General features: G+C 41.4%; 1 protein-coding gene and 1 non-coding gene across 7 annotated transcripts in view; both read left to right on the forward strand.

Annotated features, from left to right (window-relative positions):
• Nucleotides 1-2,626: 2,626 nt before the first annotated feature.
• trnai-uau (transfer RNA isoleucine (anticodon UAU)) lies at nt 2,627-2,721 on the forward strand. The gene is made up of 2 exons: nt 2,627-2,664; nt 2,686-2,721. It is a non-coding gene; the product is annotated as a tRNA-Ile (tRNA).
• A 3,968-nt stretch (nt 2,722-6,689) lies between these two features.
• The window catches only part of LOC139376594 (protein phosphatase 1B-like), a 28,015-nt gene continuing 14,611 nt past the window's right edge, over nt 6,690-20,093 (forward strand). For 3 of the 6 annotated variants that reach the window (XR_011627940.1, XM_071119368.1, XM_071119367.1), the window contains exons 1-2: nt 6,702-7,030; nt 17,921-18,415. Coding sequence is in view for 5 of the 6 variants with exons in the window: in XM_071119368.1 (XP_070975469.1) it covers nt 17,933-18,415 (483 nt within the window). In the remaining variant the exon portion in view is untranslated. Of the gene's footprint in view, nt 7,031-17,920; nt 18,416-20,093 lie in introns of all 6 variants that reach the window. The other 3 variants (XM_071119369.1, XM_071119366.1, XM_071119365.1) reach the window with 2 other exon arrangements.

Below are 20,093 nucleotides of genomic sequence, written 5' to 3' on the forward strand. Positions count from 1 at the left end.
CTTGAGGCTTGTAATCGCTGCCAAAGGTGCTTCAACAAAGTACTGAGTAAAGGGTCTGAATACCTATGTAAATGTAATATTTGATAAAATATCTAAATACCTGCTTTTGCTTTGTCATCATGGGGTATTGTGTGTAGATTGATGAGGGGGAAAGGTATTTAATCCATTATAGAATAAGGCGGTAATGTAACAAAATGTGGAAATAGTCAAGGGATCTGAATACTTTCCGAATGCATGTATATATACAGTGCCCTCCATAATTATTGGGACAGTAAAGCATTTTTTATTCTTGAAATCAAACAAGGACTATGAGGTTAAAGTGCAGACTGTCAGCTTTAATTTGAGGGTATTTTCATCCATATCGGATGTAAATACCCTCAAAGAATTACAGCACTTTTTGTACATTTTGTACATCCCCCATTTTAGGGGAGCAAAAGTATTGGGACAAATTCACTGATATGTGTATTAAAATATTCAAAAGGTAAGTATTTGGTCCCATATACTCATAGCTCGCAATGACTATATGAAGCTTGTGACTCTACACATTTGTTGGATGCATTTTCTGTTTGTTTTGGCTGTGTTTCAGATGATTTTGTCCCCAATATAAATGAATAGTAAATAATGTATTGTGTCCTTTTGGAGTCACTTTTATTGTAAATAAGAATAGAATATGTTTCTTAAACACTTCTACATGAATGTGGATGCTGCCATAAACTGACCTTCTCACTCATCATTATTCACGAATGTGTCACAAGCTAGATGTAATGCTTTGAATATGGGACCAAATACACTTTTTACTACTTTAATACACATAAGTGAATTTGTCCCAATACTTTTGGTCCCCTATAGTGGGGGGATTATGTACAAAAAGTGCTGTAATTTCAACAACAAAAAAGCACAAATATCACCCCCCCAAGACATGCTTACCTCTCACCATTACAATAACAGGGGAGGCATTTTTTTCTGGCCAGGGGGGGGGGGGGGGATGATATTTGTGCATCTGTAACTTTCTCACTCATCATTATTCATGATTCATTCAGGATGATCCATAATCATGGTAGCATCCACATTCATACAGAAGTGTTTAGAAACATATTCTATTCTTATTTCTATTCAATAAAAGTGACTCCAAAATGACACAATACATTATTTACCATTGGGAGCAAAATACACAACCAAAACAAACAGCAAGTGCATCCAACAAATTTGTAGTCCCGAGCTTGATGAGTCATTGTGTGCTATGGGACCAAGTATTTAACTTTTTACTACTTTAATACACAAAGTGAATTTGTCCCAATACTTTTGTTCCCCTAAAATGGGTGGACTATGTACAAGAAATCGCTTTAATTTCTAAATGGTTAACCTGATATGGATGAAAATACCATAATATGCTTCACTGTCCCAATAATTACGGAGGGCACTGTATATACTGTATAGCTCTCCTCCGTGTGTCAGAGAGATCTAACCAGATATCAACTAACCAAATCGGATCAACTAGATTTAAAGGGATGGTTTGATCACAAACTAAATGGTTAAAGGGATTGTTATCATTTAAAAGGATAGCTGCATCATTCTGTAGCCTACAGTTCCATGACACTGCGAACCTCTGAGGCAACAACATAGATATACGCTCCTCACCCTCAGAGTCATTGTATATTACTATACCCATTGCAACACTGTACAGTCTAGCCACTCTATTTCTATGCTCTACCTAGCCCTGCTCTAGGTAGAACGCTTCCTCTTTGCTCAACAGAACCTGGGACTGTCATGACAGATCTAATCTGATTTGGCACCCTATTCTACTTTTGGCCAGAGCCGTCTGGTGCACTAGGGAATAGGGTGACTTTTAGGACATGTCTCCTGCAGCAGCATGCCTCTGAGGTCAAACCTCCTGATCAGCTGATCTTTGATTACTTCTCCACTATGTTTATGTTGGTGTTCATGTACGTCACGTGTTCCTGTACGTCACGTGATTAAAAACAAAACACATTACAGATTTTTCTCTACTCGCCTCCTTTATGTTTCCTCGTCTCCTTTCCGTGTCGCTTTGTGTCCTTTCCTTCAGAGAGCCTGACGGTTGAATTCATTCAACTGTTCTATTCCCAGGGGTCAGTGTGTGTGTGTGTTTTGCAAATTCATTACATATTGTACAAATTGTAATTAGTAACATATCATAAAAAATGAATGATAAATTAATACGAAACGTAACATATTAGACTGTCTCGGATTTACTACACAATAATACAAAATGCTCTGAGACCACATTTGCCACAGGGATGTGTGTGTGAGTGTTGGTCTGAGAGAGAGAGAGAGAGATACTGAGATATTTAGGAAGAATATTTTGAATATTATTAGCTAATTGTTCATAACTTTTATTTTCCATTAGCCTCATATGTTATCTGACCCAACATTCTCCTGTATCCTCCTCTTTTTTCATTTTTCCTCTCCTCCCTTGTTCCTCCCTGCCAGTGATTTCACTGCATACCGTCGTAGTCAGTTATTGTCAGCCACACAATTAGCTGCAAGCTACTCGGTTGGATGTTGAAAAAAGGAAAAAAGAAAAAGTCGTCTCCCTAATGAACAAACATGACATTCTTAAACGGTATTCCTAGTCGGCAACATCGGGGCTCCAGTGGCGCAATCGGTTAGCGCGCGGTACTTATACAGCAGTATTTCAGTTGAGCTATGCCGAGGTTGTGAGTTCGAGCCTCACCTGGAGCAGAGAATTTTTAACTGATCCGGCTTGACCGAACGGCGGAGAAAACAAATACACAACCAATTATTTATATATACACAGGATCAATGACCAGGTGTGCTGTTTTGAAGTCACCTAGCCTCCATCTTGGAACTCCCCAAGGAGTTGAGACAAATATTTTGGGAACTATAGAAAAGCATTTATTAATGTCTACATTCATTTTTTCCACGTTTATGATATTACAGACACTTTAATGCTTACATTAAAAATAATATTATGTGAGCTAAACATAGACATAAAACATATATAAAACAATTTTCCTTAAATCATACTTTTTCTAATGTTACTGTGGCCACTACTACAAAATAATACCTAAATACATGTAATTGTGTCCTTGAAACATTTAATTGTGCAATTGAATTGCATATGTAACGTATATTTCTTGCGCAATACTGTAGATTTCCATTCATTCCTATGGAGACTGCTTCTTCTGAGCAGGGCTCTCTAATCGTGTTCAGCTAAGTACCCTCTTACATGTTTTCGCTCCAACCTCAGCTGTAACTAACCTGGTTCAGTTGATCAACCAGCTAATTATTAGAATCAGTTGCGCTAGATACATTTTGGAATGAAAATCTGTTGGTTGCTCTCCAGGAACCGGGTTGGGGAGCCTGGGAAGTGCTAATATGGCCGACCAGTGGCTTCAAAGTCTCTCATTGGCCAACACATACCATCAGCAATTCAGGGTTTATTGGTGCTTTCGAGACAACTGGAAACTCGGGGGAAAAAATGGGTCAAATCATGATGTCAGCGATCTTGCGGTCGTATGGCGGATCGACTTGAAATTCCGAGTTGGGTGACCATTCAAAAATATTTTTCCCAGGCAGAATTATTTTTTCCCCAGTTGTTTTGAACGAGGCATAATACATAATTGATAACAATGGTGTCATCTCTGTATTTATGATGTTTTCAATGCCGAGTTCAAAACAACTTGGAACTCGGAAATCTCTGACTTCCGACTTCAGTGCACTCAAGACAATTGTGAACGAGCTGCAACGGTGAAAAATAGTTTTTTACGTTCATCCAAGTCAGAATTCTAACTCGAGAACTCGGGCCTCTAGAGCTCCGACTTTCCGACCTGAGGATAACTGATTTTATGATTTGACCTCGTATTTTTCCGAGTTCCCAGTTGTCTTGAACGCACCACAAGACAGCTGTGAACTCCGGAAAAAAACGAGGTCAAATCATTACATCAGTGATTTTCAGTTCGGAAAATTGGAGCTCTCGAAAGATGCCCAACATTTTGCGTTGTGCGTGTTCAAGTAGTGCTTTAATAGCTGCTCAAGAGTACACCCTACTGGTAAACAAGCAACTGACTAGCAGAGGGTCTCTCTACCCGTTGGAAATATGTTAAAAGGTTTACTTAAAAAGTTGAAAGGAAACATTGTTTTGCTGTTGCAGATGTTAGATGTTTCCATTGTGCATCTGTCGTAATGAAAGTACTGTATGAAACGACTGTTTCATAATCATAACAATGCAAAATGCGTGTGATCTGTACTTCTCCACCAGAGGGAAGCATATATCACAACCAGCCCCAACCCAGTCTTCCCAAATCTTTGTTCTTTGTCCCTTTGCCACGGTATAGTAGCATCTTATTACATGCTACTTACATCTTATTTTAAATCAAATCAAATTTTATTGGTCATATACACGTGATTAGCAGATGTTATTGCAGGTGTAGCGAAATGCTTGTGCTTCTAGCTCCGACAGTGCAGTAATATCTAACAAATTACACAACATATACCCAATACACACAAATCTAAGTAGCAATGAATTAAGACTATATACATATATGGACGAGCCTACTCATTCAAGGGTTTTTCTTTATTTTCACTATTTTCTACATTGTAGAATAATAGTGAAGACATCAACACATATGGAATCATGTAGTAACCAAAAAAAAAGTTAAACAAATCATAATATACTTCAGATTTTTGATTCTTCAAAGTAGCCACCCTTTGCCTTGATGACAGTTTTGCACACTCTTGGCACCGCCCACCACTAGAGGGATATCTTCAACCACCAACTTACCATCCTGAGACAAGGCCGAGTATAGCCCACAAAGATCTCCGCCACGGCACAACCCAAGGGATGTTTTTTTAAGTCAGTTAATTCGGGTAGTTAATTGAAATTCAATTGATGAAATGAAAACTGACCAGTAATTTCTATGAATACATTTAAATGAATGAATTAAAGACTCAGACTTTTGTGTTTCCATGGCTGAGGCCAGGGCCACCCAAAAAAGATTGGAGCCAGGTGAGGGCAGATTGCAATGTAAAGCTTACAGAACATTGTTTAAAGGGGCTAGCCACCAAGCAACTGTTAGACCTTTTACATATTTGTGACATTTCTATTACCAATGTTTCATTGTGCAAATATGTCAAATCAAATGTCAAATCAAATATGTGTATAAGAGTGTGTGTGTGTATGTGTGTGTGTGTGTGTGTGTGTGTGTGTGTGCACGCACATGTGTGTGTGTGTGTAAACTCTGTAAAATGTGTTAACTGGGAATGAACAAGAATAATATTGTAGTAATGATGTGACATAGATATCTGATATCTGGACTGAACATGAGACTGTAAATCTGTGTCCCTTACCTATCCTTCATTCTTCCCTCCCTCCCTCTCTTCCTCTTTCTTTCATCCGGCCAAGGACACAATCACTGATCACAGTTTATCAGTGCTCAGATTTCAGTGTGTGTGTGTGTCACACTATTTTCTCCCTGCAGATTAGACAGGACAGTTTTTAATTTAGGATTCTGATCCGCTGCTATAAGACTCTAAATCCCCTGAAGGGGCCAGAGCAACACAGCCCCTGACCCCCGGTTTCTTTCACACACACACACACACACACACACACACACACACACACACACACACACACACACACACACACACACACACACACACACACACACACACACACACACACACACACCCCTAACCTCCAAGCTGACCAGAGCCTGCGTGTGTTTGTGTTTGTTCAGGGGAGTAAACTGAGATTGAGCATCCTGAGAACAGAGAAAAATTATAAAATTCTACCCACGCTAATCCTGCATTTTAGCAAATGAAAATACCCACTCTACTTACTCACTCACTCACTCACTCACTCACTCACTCACTCACTCACTCACTCATGCCTGTGGCTGAGTGTCATAACGCTTGTTGTCCTCGGGGGAAAGCTGCTGTGATATCTGATGGGTTGTCCATTAATAAGACTGAGATTAATCCTGCTGAAAAAGACAAAGAAACACTACATGAAAACAAGCTCCCCTGGTCTTACAAGGAGGAGTAATTGCTGATTATCACCCTAAAGACCCCAGACTGTCTGTCTGCACAATCTATTGTCGACCTCCCTCATCCTACTTCCCTATAACTCTTCTCTTCTCTCCCTCTCGTTTCTCTTTCTTTGGGGCTCCTGGGTGGCGCAGTGGTCTAAGGCACTGCATTCTGGTATCATAACTGGCTGTGATTGGGAGTCCCATAGGGATTCACAATGATGCACAATTGACCCAGTGCTGTCTGGGTTTGGCTGGTGTAGGCTGTCATTGTAAATAAGATATTGTTTCTAAATGGACTTTCCAAGATAAATTCAATGTTTTAAATGTATTTACTGTCACTCCCTCTCCTATGTGTGTATGTGTGTGTTAGGTGTTTTGAATCATCTAGTTGTAAATATTTTGAAGTATGGGAAGATCACATCATTGTCTAAAACTAAAAACTATTTTTTTTTTTTTTACTGACTTTCAAGCCCTGAGCTCATCTGCTGATTTCGGGACATGCCAACGGGGAAAACGAGCGCACATTTGCGAAACGTCAGACGGTTACACATCAACCAATGAAACGGCAGATTTGAACGGGGGCAGAGCTGATTGAAAGCAATGTCAACCAATCAATGTTAGCACCCTCGATAATTCTTGACCAATCACCGAACAAGTACCAAAAATAGCACCTCCTCTTGTTCAGCACCCAAAGGACGAAAGTGCGAGATTCGCCTGTGTTGTCTATTATAACCAATTCTTACTGTCCATATTTGTGTAGAAACGTACTGAACAGTTTTTTTTTTGTTGATGTGAGAAACCTATTTGGTGTCAAACATGCGTAAAAACCTACGCCATCCAAGCAGGGAACCGCCGAGAAAGGAATTATCGCCGCTCATCTGAGGCCAAACTCGCATATTTTGTTTTGTCAAGTAAGGAAACAAAACAATATATCACCACGACGATACCCACTAGTCAGGGACCTAAAAAACATCTACATTCGTTTTACAGTTGGAAACGTAAGTATAAATTAAGAGGTTTAGCTAGGGGGCAATCGTTGTGTTGGCTAGCTTGCTAACGTTAGCCTAGCATGGCCTATTCGCATTTAACTAGCTTACAACTGTAGCTGACGTTATCGTCACCAGTGATTGATTCTCGCATGAATTTGTGTGACGAATAGCAGCTAACGTTTAACCTTAGTTACATGCTTTTGACTGTCAACGTCGTCTAAAAGGTACATCACTTGTTTTCAAATGCTGTGCTTGGGCAGGGAAAAGTCATTATTTTGACAACTATTTAGCTAAATAGCTAGCCGCTTATTTTTTTAGGTGACACCTTCCTAACTAACGTCAGCTATCTAGCTAAATGTGGCGTTTGGTTTGTTGTCCGTTTTAACGCAACCAACAAACATTCGTTTGTGGAAGAAATAATCTAATCTGATCAAACGTAATATTAGCACAGTTAATTATATAATCCAGTGGTTCCTAACCTTTTTCGTTTACTGTACATTTACCACCAACTGAATTCTGCTCTAGCCGAAGTATCCCCTCATGTTCTTTTTACCTGTAGTAAGCATATTGTCTCATGAGTCTTAGGTACTCCCTGTGGCTAGGCTAAGTACCCCCAGGGGTCCTAGTAGCCGGCTATATCGTTGTAGGGTTATTTAACGTCGCCGCACACCAAAACGATGCACAACGCAGGGAGTCAAACCAACAGACTCCCGACGTTGTCCCATTCACCTTGCCAGAAGATACTGACCCTACCGGTATACCTACTTGTTTACACTGAGCTGTACTGAGTTCGGAACACAATCATGGTTACATGACGTAGAGCACACACACAGAGTAGTGACACTAGGTGCAATGATGTTAATTTAGACAGAACCTTGTCATTTACACATCCCTATCTTTATTACTCTAGGAGACTGATAAGTATATTTATTATTTAGAATATTCATGTTTAATTGTGTCTATTCAAAATGTACATAATGTTTTTTTTTACATTAAAATACTACTCATACTACAGAGCAAGCGGACAAGCTTAATATAACACCAATTTTGGCTTTGTAGCATCTACAGATGAAACATGGGGTCTTAAAGGAGGCCTGGGTAAGGCCAACTTTGATTCATTTTTTTCTCAATTATGCTTTTACATACAGTGCTCTCCACTTATATTGGCACCCTTGGTAAATATGAGCAAAACAGGCTGCAAAAAAATGTCTTTGCTGTTTTTCCTATATGTCTTTCATTCCAAATATTCACAAAAAAATCAAACTTTTTAATTGAAGTAAAATTATTGGAAAAAAAATAAATGTGAAATAAATATTTTTCTCAAACGTGTGCCACAATTACTGGCACCCCTAGAAATTCTTATGAGTAAAATCTATCCAAAAATATCCAAGGATCACAGCTGGAGAATTGCAGATGTTAGTTGGGTCTTGGGGTCAGAAAGTCTCAAACTACGATCAGACGCCACCTACGTAACCACAAGTTGTTTGGGAGGGTTGCCATAAAAAAGCCTTGGCTGTCATAAAACAACACTCAAGCACCTACAGTTTGCCAAACGTTAATGGAACTTTCAATGGGACCGGGTTCTATGGTCAGATGAGGCCAATTTAGCTTTTTGGAAACAAACACAGTAGTGGGTTTGGCGTAGACAGAAAGATATCCATGCAGAAAAGTACCTCACCACCACTGAAGTATGGTGGTTTATCTTTGCTGTGGGCCTGTTTTTCTTCCAAAGGACCTGGACAACTTGTTAGGATACATAATATCATGGACTCCAAGTACCAGCAGATATTAAATCAAAACCTGACTGCCTCTGCAAGGAAGCTTTAACTGGGCTTTGGTTGGATCTTCCAGCAGGACAATGAACCAAAGCACATCTCAACATAAACACAAAAATGGTTCACTGACCACAGAATCAAGATTTTGCTTTGGCTGTCCCAGTCCCCTGACCTGAACCCCATAGAGAACCTGAGTTGAAGAGGAGAGTCCACAAGCGTGGACCTCGGAATCTGAAGGATCTGGAGAGATTCTGTATGGAGGAATAGTCTCATCATAGTCCAACCTCATTACCCATTACAGGAGAAAACAGCTCTGAGTTATCTTGGCAAAGGCAGATTGCACAACGTATTGAATGAAGGGGTGCCAATAATTGTGGCACACATATTTGGGAAATATTTGTTTTATGTTAATTTATTTGTGTAAATGATTTTACTTTAATTGAAAGTTAGAGTTTTGTGAAATTTTAATGAAAGATCTAGAGCCTGTTTTGCTCATGCTGTTGAAGTCGGAAGTTTACATATACTTAGGTTGGCGTCAATAAAACTCATTTTTCAACCACTCCACACATTTCTTGTTAACAAACTATAGTATTGGAAAGTCGGTTAGGACATCTATTTTGTGCATGACACAAGTAATTTTTCCAACAATTGTTTACAGACCGATTATTTCACTTATAATTCACTGTATCACAATTCCAGTGGGCCAGAAGTTTACATACACTAAGTTGACTGTGCCTTTAAACAGCTTGGAAAATTCCAGAAAATGTCATGGATTTAGAAGCGTCTGAAAGGCTAATTGACATCATTTGAGTCAATTGGAGGTTCACCTGTGGATGTATTTCAAGGCCTACCTTCAAAGTCAGTGCCTCTGCTTGACACCATGGGAAAATCAAAAGAAAGAAATCAGCCAAGGTCATAGATTTATTTATTTTTTTGTAGACCTCCACAAGTCTGGTTCATCCTTGGGAGCAATTTCCAAACGCCTGAAGGTACCACGTTCATCTGTACAAACAATAGTACGCAAGTATAAATACCATGGGACCACGCAGCCGTCATATCGCTCAGGAAGGAGACCTGTTCTGTTTCCTAGAGATGAACGTACTTTTGTGTGAAAAGTGCAAATCAATCCCAGTACAACAGCAAAGGACCTTGTGAAGATGCTGGAGGAAACGGGTACAAAAGTATCTATATTCGCAGTAAAACAAGTACTATATCGACATAACCAGAAAGGCCGCTCCGCAAAGAAGAAGCCTCTGCTCCAAAACTGCCATAAAAAATCCAGACCACGGTTTGCACATGGGGACAAAGATCATACTTTTTGGAGAAATGTCCTCTGGTCTGATGAAACAAAAATGGAACTGTTTGACCATAATGACCATCGTTATGCTTGGAGGAACAAGGGTGAGGCTTGCAAGCCGAAGAACACCATCCCAACTGTGAAGCACGGGGGTGGCAGCATCATGTTGTGGGGGTGCTTTGCTGCAAAAGGGACTGGTGCACTTCACAAAATAGATGGCATCATGATCAAGGAAAATTATGTGGATATATTGAAACATCAATCATGAAGTTAAAGCTTGATCACAAATGAGTCTTCGAAATGGACAATAACCCCAAGCATACTTCCAAAGTTGTGTCAAAATGGCTTAAGGACAACAATGTCAAGGTATTGGAGTGGCCATCACAAAGCCCTGACCTCAATCCTATAGAACATTTGTGGGCAGAACTGAGAAGGCGTGTGCGAGCCAGGAGGCCTACAAACCTGACTCAGTTACACCAGCTCTGTCAAGAGCTTATTGTCGGAAGCTTGTGGACGGCTGCCAGAAATGTTTGACCCAAGTTTAACAATTTAAAGGCAATGCTACCAAATACTAATTGAGTGTATGTAAACTTCTGACCCACTGGGAATGTGATGAAAGAAATAAAAGCTGAAATAAATCATTCTCTCTGCTATTATTCTGACATTTTCACATTGTTAAAATAAAGTGGTGATCCTAACTGACCTAAGACAGGGTATTTTTACTAGGATTAGATGTCAGAAATTGTGAAACTGAGTTTTTACATCTATTTGCCTAAGGTGTATGTAAACTTCCAACTTCAACTATATTTACCAAGGGTGCCAATATTAGTGGAGGGCACTGTACAAATGTCAAAATATGTCAACAATCCTTCCTCCAAAAGACTATTGTATGGATTACATTTTGTGAAAGTCCCCTAAATCATTTTGTTGTCTGGGTTTCATGAGGAGTCACTCGTAGGGAGAAGACGGACCAGGAAAGTAGGGCTGTGAATTGCCAGGGACCTCACGATATGATCATGATACTTGAGGGAATTTTTATTTTATATATTTTTTACATCTATTGCGATTCTCACGATTTTACACTGAACAAAACTATAAATGCAACATTTCAAAGATTTTATACTGAGTTACAGTTCATGTATGGAAATCGATAATTTAAAAAAATTCAATATGCCCAATCTATGGATTTCACATGACTGGGATACAGATATGCAACTGTTGGTCATAGAATACCACAAAGTAGGGGCGTGGATCAGAAAACCGGTCAGTGTCTTGTGCTACCACTGTTTGCCTCATGCAACGTGACACATCCCATTTGCATAGTGTTGATCAGGCTGATTGTGGCCTGTGGAATATCGTCCCACTCTTCAATGGCTGTGCAAAGATTGCTGGATATTGGCGGGAACTGGGACATTCTGTCGTACATGTCAATCCAGAGCACCACAAACATTCTCAATGGGTGACATGTCTGCTGAGTATGCAGGCCATGGAAGAACTGGGACATTTTCACATTCCAGGAGTTGTGTTCAGATCCTTGTGACATGGTTGTGCATTATCATGCTGAAACATGAGGTGATGGTGGTGGGTGAATGGCATGACAATGGGCCTCAGGTTCTCGTCATGGCATCTCTGTGGCCATCGAAGGTGAGCAATTTCCCGCTGATCCTGCAGGGGAAGAAGCTGGATGCGTTTCACTACACCCGCAGTAACATGTGCTAAATATGTGGCCAATAAAATAAGATTTGATGTGAAGGACCTGGGCTGGTGGTCTGCGGTTCTTAGGCCGGTTGGACGTACTGCCCAATTCCCTAAACCGCGTGATCATTACACAGGTGCGCCTTGTGCTGGTGACAAAAGGCCACCAAAATGTGCAGTTGTCACCACATAATGCCACAGATGTCTCAAGTTGAGGAAGCGGGCATTTGGCATGCTGACTGCAGGAATGTCCACCAGAGGTGTTGCCAGAGAATTTTATGTTAATTTCTGTACCATAGGTTTAATCCGTTTGTTGATATGCCACGCCTGTCAGGTTATTGGATAATCTTAGCAGAGGAGAAATACTTACAGGGATGTAAACGAATTTGAGCAAAATAATATTTTTGTGCGTATGGCACACTTCTGGATCTTTTGTTTCGGCTCATGAAACATGGGACCAACATTACATGTTGAGTTTTCTATTTTTTTTCAGTGTATGTGTTGCGATTTCGATGTTCCAAAGATATTTCTGCAGCAGATGGACGAGGGAGCAATGAGAAAAAATAGTTTTGATCAGTCATGGAAATAAATGCTAAAAACAAATTGGCTCCCTATTTAGAAAGATGGAGAACAAGCTATGACATTTGATACAGTTAACTAGATCTCTTTCTCCCATCACTGAGGGATTGAGGGAAGTGGAGTGCGAGGCTGAGTGGTTCAGTACAGGGGCGTGTTCAGATGGTGTGACTGGTTTGCTTCTGTGCGTCTTCTTGCCCCAATCGTCACCCACGAAGCGTCGTTACCTATTGCTCCACAAAAGCCTAGTAAAGCCTTTGCATAGCAAAGGAAACAACTACTTCAAGTTTTCAGAGCGGGTGACGTCACTGATTTAAATGCTACTAGCGCGCACAGCTAACTGGCTAGCCATTTCACAGCGGTTACATCTGCACAAAAATATTTTGGAACAAGACTTTGTATTTCTTATTGGATAGGTAACAATACTTGTTTTCACCCCTGGTCCTGGAGAGCTACAGTTTCAGCAGGCTTTAGTTCCAGCCCAGCACTAACAGGTGTGATTTTAAACTAATCAATTCATCAAGATCTCTGTTAGCTATATCAGGTGTGCTGGGATATCGATCTGAATGGACTGGATAGGTTTCCACCCATTTTGAGGGCAAGCTGAACCAATTGTCTTAATGCTTAAAAATCCAATCATCCTACCTAATGAATATCATATGTTTGTTACATTTATTCAGTCTTTTTTTGTTTAGTTACTACGGTTTGAGGAGTTGATTTGGGACAGCTACGTCCGCTACAGTTCTATGTCAAATAAAACGTTCAATGTGGCACTGTCATAGGATGCCACCTTTCCAACAAGTTAATCAAATGTCTGCACTGCTAGAGCTGCCCCGGTCAACAGTAAGTGCTGTTATTGTGAAGTGGAAATGTCTAGGAGCAAAAACGTCTCAGCCACGAAGTGGTAGGCCACACAAGCCAACTCTAAAGTTTGGTGAAGGAGGAATAATGTTCTGGGGCTGTTTCATGGTTCAGGCTTGGCCCCTTCGTTCCAGTGAAGGGTAATCTTAACGCTACAGCATACAATGACATTCTTTGTGGCAACAGTTTGGGGAAGGCCCTTTCCTATTTCAGCATGACAATGCCCCTGTGCACAAAGGAAGCTCAATCCATACAGAAATGGTTTGTCGAGATTGGTGTGGAAGAACTTGAATGGCCTGCACAGAGCCCTGACCTCAACCCCATCGAACACCTTTGGGATGAATCGGAATGCCGACTGCGAGCCAGGCTTAATAGCCCAACATCAGCACCCGAACTCACTAATGCTCTTGTTGAATTGAAGCAAGTCCCCACAGCAATGTTCCAACATCTAGTTGAAAGCCTTCCCAGAAGAGTAGAGGCTGTTATAGCAGCAAACGGCGGACCAACTCCATATTAATGCCCATAATTTTGGAATGAGATGTTCGACGAGCAGGTGTCCACATACTTTTGGTGATGTAGTGTAATTAGCACATTATCGCAGGTGCAGTGAAATGCATATGTTTCTAGCGCCAATAGTGCAGTGTTTACCTACCAATACACACAAATCCCCAAAAATGCTTTCTTAAGATTAAGAAATATCAGAAAGGGCAATCTCCAGAAATGATCAAATGACAACCCTGTTTGTAAACCTTTTAAATATCAATCTCAACTGTATCTTTTCCAGTGATGAAGACATGACTGTCTCATGGTGGGGTATGAAAAAGTCACTTTCTGAGCACTTATACAATGGGGAAATATTTATGGAAGGTTTTGATCAAATCAAAAGGGGTTCTGTCAAATGATTTGAATTGAATTGAATAGGTTGTAATGTCACATGCACAAGTACAGAGAAATTCCTTTCTTGCAAGTCTAATGGAATCCTCTAAATGGATCTGTGAACAGTTGGAAAAGTGACGTATGTGTGTGACCACAGAGCTGTACTCTGCGCTCATTAGAGTTATGTAATCACTGGCCTCCACTTCCCTCTGCAGAGCCAGTGGTTCTTGACAACCACGTGTGGCTGTGGGAGATCTGAATCCTGGTTTCGGCTTGTGGTTTTAAGTTGGGTGACATCAGTTTCGAGGGTTGAGTGGTCGAGAGTCTGTGGTTTCGTCCCTGAGCTGGGGTGTATGTGTCTCAATAACACCTATGTCTGTCTGTGTGTGTGTGTAGCAGTCCATCCAAATGTCACTGGAGAATAAAGGGGATACTAAGAAGGAAGCTGGAGCTTTGTGATTCCCTGCCGTTTCAGGCTGGGCAATGTAACTAGTTCCTCATCGAACACACACACACACACTGCTCCCATTTTTTTTTGAGAGTGTGTGTGAGGTAGCTGAATGAAGCCTAGACTGCATGTTTGGTTGCATGTTTGGGGTAGGGGGCTAGTAGGAGGGGTAGTAGGAGGGGTAGTAGGAGGGGTAGGGGGCTAGTAGGAGGGGTAGGGGGCTAGTAGGAGGGGTAGTAGGAGGAGTAGGGGGCTAGTAGGAGGGGTAGGGGGCTAGTAGGAGGGGTAGGAGGGGTAGGGGGCTAGTAGGAGGGGTAGGGGGCTAGTACAGGGCTAGTAGGAGGGGTAGGGGGCTAGTAGGAGGGGTAGGGGGCTAGTAGAAGGAGTGATGGGGGGCTAGTAGAAGGAGTGATGGGGGGCTAGTAGAAGGAGTGATGGGGGGCTAGTAGAAGGAGTGATGGGGGGCTAGAAGGAGTGATGGGGGGCTAGTAGAAGGAGTGATGGGGGGGCTAGTAGAAGTATGAATGGAGTGTCTTTCCCACCTTGAGCTTGAAACCCAAACCACACACTATTAATAGACTGTTTTTACAGAGCATCATGACTTGTGTGCTCCCCACTGGCTCTCACCCACCCGCACACACACACACACACACACACACTCTCATTCTTCCGAGGCCAGCTGGGGAGTCATTCTTTACCAACCTTTTTTTGGGCACATGCCTGTCGTGCCATGTGTGTGTGTGTGCTCACGATTTAGGGCTGGTCGATATGGCATATAAATCTTTTTTTTTCAAACTTAATATCTCAGTTTTATTTTTGTCTATAAGCTTTATTGCACAGTTTTTAAAGGTCAATAGACTGCATTTTCAAGCAGTCAGCAATCTAATGAATTCAGGGCTTGTATAATTATACCTAGGCTACATATAGGCCTTCCACAACCATAAGACCCACTAATAATTGTATCAAAATGCGTTTATCTGTTTTTTTGTAATCACTGATCTGGCTTTCAAGTCTCTCTGAAAATGCCCTTTTTGTTACAACTTTAGCCAGAACCATGCATAATTCAATAACAATGACCAACTTCTTATAGCAGGCATTTAGAAAATCAACAAATATCTAATAAACAATTTCCAGCACAAGCCCATGTTCTAGTGAGTAGCCAACTCATCTTTATTTCAAGTCGAGTCAACTTGGATCTATTTGCAAGCTAACAAGGCAAAACAGTTGAACTGTTATGAACACACCCTCCTGTCCGAATCTAGCTTTTTGAAATTTGAACAGCATGCTAGCCTGTCCACTTTTCTTAGATGTTGAAATCAATAAATGCATATTTGTTTATATTCATTGCAAATGTATAAAACGCAAACTAGAAAGCCAGAAAATAAGTCTATGGCTATAATCCTGCTGGCGATACGTGGCACTGCACTGCCGCGCTCGACAAATGTAGAATACTTTTTCCAGAATCAACGTTCATGGATACTCCAGTGTTAGTAGGGTCTGCTCTGCGCTAACATTCTCATCCTATTACAGTAAAATAATATCTTTGTTTCATTGTCTACATGACCTATTCCGATGGACCAAACCTCAAATGCAAATACCGAGATGAAACGGCTTTTCAGAGAAGAAGAAGTGATCTTTTATCTCTGTTGTGAGTGGCAGGGGAAGTGGCTTGGCGTGTGTGAGAATGGGAAGGTACACACAGCACAGGACGAGCGAATGAGACAAGTCAAAAAATACATAAATGCTCCATGAAAAACACATTTTTTTTTCTTGTGATACAGGCATTTGGAATTTTGTGCTAAAACAAAAAGAGATTTAATCAAATTAGTTCAATACAGTGCCTTCAGAAAGTGTTCATACCCCACACGTTGTTACAGCCTGAATTTAAAATGGATTAAATAGATTTTTTTCTCTCACCCCTCTATACACAATACCCAATAATGACAAAGTGAAAACTTGTATTTCGTTTATTTTTTAAATAAAATACTTAAATCTATTTACATAAGTATGCACACCCCTGAGTCAATACTTTGTAGAAGCATCTTTGGCAGTGATTACAGCTGTGAGTCTTTCTGGGTGAATCTTTAAGAGCTTTCCACCCCAAAAAATATTTTCAAAGTTCTTCAAGCTCTGTCAAATTGCTTGTTGATCATTGCTAAACAACCATTTTCAGGTATTGCTATAGAATTTCTAGTAGATTTAAGTCTAAACTGTAACTCGGCCACTCGGAAACATTCACTGTCTTCTTGGTAAGCAACTCCAGTGTTGACTAGCTAGCCCCACATCTTTTTCTGTTGGGTTTATCGGCAGTTGGCATCCAACTTTCTGATGCGTTGCCGCCACCTACTGTACTAGAGTGCCCCCACCTCCCACCTGTGTACAGGAGTCCTAGCATACAAATTGACCAATAGAAGTATAAAGAGGGGTTCCTGCAGATGCAGGAATGTCCACAAGCAGGAATGCTCCAAATTGCAGTCCTCAGTTGCATCTTTCTCAAGCAGATCATGCAAGCCCAGTAGTGTGTAATTTAGACCCACAGTTCGGGGTGTTCAATGTGTGTGGGCTTTCCTGCTAGCACCCAGTGTTCGCTAATGCCTGCCGAACACCTACCCTGTCCGTCGTTAACAGAACTGCGGGAAAACAGTGCCCAGCAGGCGGGGGCAAAGTGCACAGTCTACAAGTGTGCTAGCTAGCTACGTGTCTTGCCTCCGCCTGCTGTGTACCGGAGTTCTTGCACAGCGTTTCCACATGCCGCTCCGGAGCCAGTTCTCTTCTTCCTTTGCTTGTAGTTCAGGTTTTCACTCTTTAATCACACACAAAAAAAAAAAAAAAAAAAACATGTAAAAATAAAAAAAATGTTATGGTTTATGCATTGCTGTAGACTTAAAACATATCAGAAGACCGCTCTTGAGGTCTCGAAACAATCAAATACATCTTTGGGGGGGGGGTGTAGTTGCCCTTTTATTCAATTGTGCACCTTCCAGGAGAATGTTGTTAGGCTAGATGTATTTTTGTACGCTGTAGGCTACATGTAATGGCAGAATGCCCTGTGATTTGATACTAATTATCATGATATCATTCTGCCAGGGAGGGCCTACTTTGCAGTGGGTTTTTGGGAAAGCAATTAAATGTTTTTCAATCAGCGCATGATAACCGAGTTGCGTATTACAAAGATTCAACCAAGACTTCAGACCAAACTTTTTGAATACCTTGTCTGCATACCCAAATTGTGACGATGATAATAAAATAGGGAACCAAAAACTAACCTGACCAGCTGAAAAACATTTCAGTGGCACCCTAGCCACCATTGGCCTATTGAAGTATGACTGCGTTGATAACGTAGCTTCGTGTATTTTTTTCTCTCCTGTCAGCAGTTTGTAGGTATGGGGGCGTTCCTGGACAAGCCTAAGACAGAGAAGCATACGGCCCATGGTGAGGGCAATGGGCTGCATTACGGCCTGAGCTCCATGCAGGGCTGGCGGGTGGAGATGGAGGATGCCCACACCGCCATGGTGGGCCTGCCCCACGGCCTCACCGACTGGTCCTTCTTCGCCGTCTACGACGGGCATGCCGGCTCCCGCGTCGCCAATTACTGCTCCGCCCACCTACTGGAGCACATCCTATCAGGGGGGGCGGAGTTCACCCCGGGGACGGGCTCAGTGGAGGGTGTAAAGGATGGGATCCGCACGGGCTTCCTGAAGATCGACGAATACATGCGCAGCTTCACGGACCTGCGACAAGGGCTGGACCGCAGCGGCTCCACGGCGGTGGGTGTGCTGCTAAGCCCTTTCCACCTCTACTTCATAAACTGTGGCGACTCCCGGGCCGTGCTGAGCCGAGATGGACGAGTTGGATTCTCTACACAGGTACAATATATTACACTAGATTAGGGATGCAAATTAGGGATGCAAGCTATGATCCCTTATTGATGTCAGTCAGTGTAGATGAAGGGGAGGAGACTGGTTAAAGAAGGATTTTTCAGCCTTGAGACAATTGAGACAGATTGTGTATGTGTGCTATTGAGGGTGAATGGGCGAAACAAAAGATTGAAGTGCCTTTGAACGGGGTATGGTAGTAGGTGCCAGGCGCACCGGTTTGTGTCGAGTCTTTTAATCAAAATATCACAGATTAGACAAACATTTTCACCTGCCCATTTAAGTGTGGGAGGTTACTGAGGTTGCGCAACTCGTCATGTTTGTGCCTGTGGAATTGAGAATCTGACTAGCATCCGCATTGCTTCTCTTCCTTAGCAGTTGAAACTCAAATGTAGAAAGAAACCCAGCTTGTGAAACATCTATTTTTTGTTTAAATAGCCAAGGAAGGACTAAGCCTCACTTCAGTAGACTTTAGTTTCAAGTCAATTTGACCAACTTTTATACCTGTTCATAGCGCTTTAAAAATATATATTTTTCACCCACCTTCACATGCACACAGCCCCCAGCCAGGCATTGTTGCATAATTCGTAGTTATTTGACTTAGTGGGATTAATTTACTAGCTATGATGCTAAACAGCAGAAATCATTTTTATAAAGCTAGTGCAGCATTTATTTTACTTTAAATGGGTTCATACTTTACTATTTTTATTCAGAAATGTGAGTGAAATGATCGTACTGTAGAGCCCTGACCACCCGCCAACGTGGATGGGGAAATAGACAAATAGACATCTTACCCGCCTGTGGCGGTGGGCGTTAGGCCCTAAAATTACGTTCAATGTTCTCTCTCTCTCTCTATATATATATATATATATATATATACACACACACAGTGCCTTGCGAAAGTATTCGGCCCCCTTGAACTTTGCGACCTTTTGCCACATTTCAGGCTTCAAACATAAAGATATAAAACTGTATTTTTTTGTGAAGAATCAACAACAAGTGGGACACAATCATGAAGTGGAACAACATTTATTGGATATTTCAAACTTTTTTAACAAATCAAAAACTGAAAAATTGGGCGTGCAAAATTATTCAGCCCCCTTAAGTTAATACTTTGTAGCGCCACCTTTTGCTGCGATTACAGCTGTAAGTCGCTTGGGGTATGTCTCTATCAGTTTTGCACATCGAGAGACTGACATTTTTTTCCAATTCTCCTTGCAAAACAGCTCGAGCTCAGTGAGGTTGGATGGAGAGCATTTGTGAACAGCAGTTTTCAGTTCTTTCCACAGATTCTCGATTGGAGTCAGGTCTGGACTTTGACTTGGCCATTCTAACACCTGGATATGTTTATTTTTGAACCATTCCATTGTAGATTTTGCTTTATGTTTTGGATCATTGTCTTGTTGGAAGACAAATCTCCGTCCCAGTCTCAGGTCTTTTGCAGACTCCATCAGGTTTTCTTCCAGAATGGTCCTGTATTTGGCTCCATCCATCTTCCCATCAATTTAAACCATCTTCCCTGTCCCTGCTGAAGAAAAGCAGGCCCAAACCATGATGCTGCCACCACCATGTTTGACAGTGGGGATGGTGTGTTCAGCTGTGTTGCTTTTACGCCAAACATAACGTTTTGCATTGTTGCCAAAAAGTTCAATTTTGGTTTCATCTGACC

This window comes from Oncorhynchus clarkii, chromosome 20 (genome assembly GCF_045791955.1).
Source record: "Oncorhynchus clarkii lewisi isolate Uvic-CL-2024 chromosome 20, UVic_Ocla_1.0, whole genome shotgun sequence".
Lineage (NCBI taxonomy): Eukaryota > Metazoa > Chordata > Actinopteri > Salmoniformes > Salmonidae > Oncorhynchus > Oncorhynchus clarkii.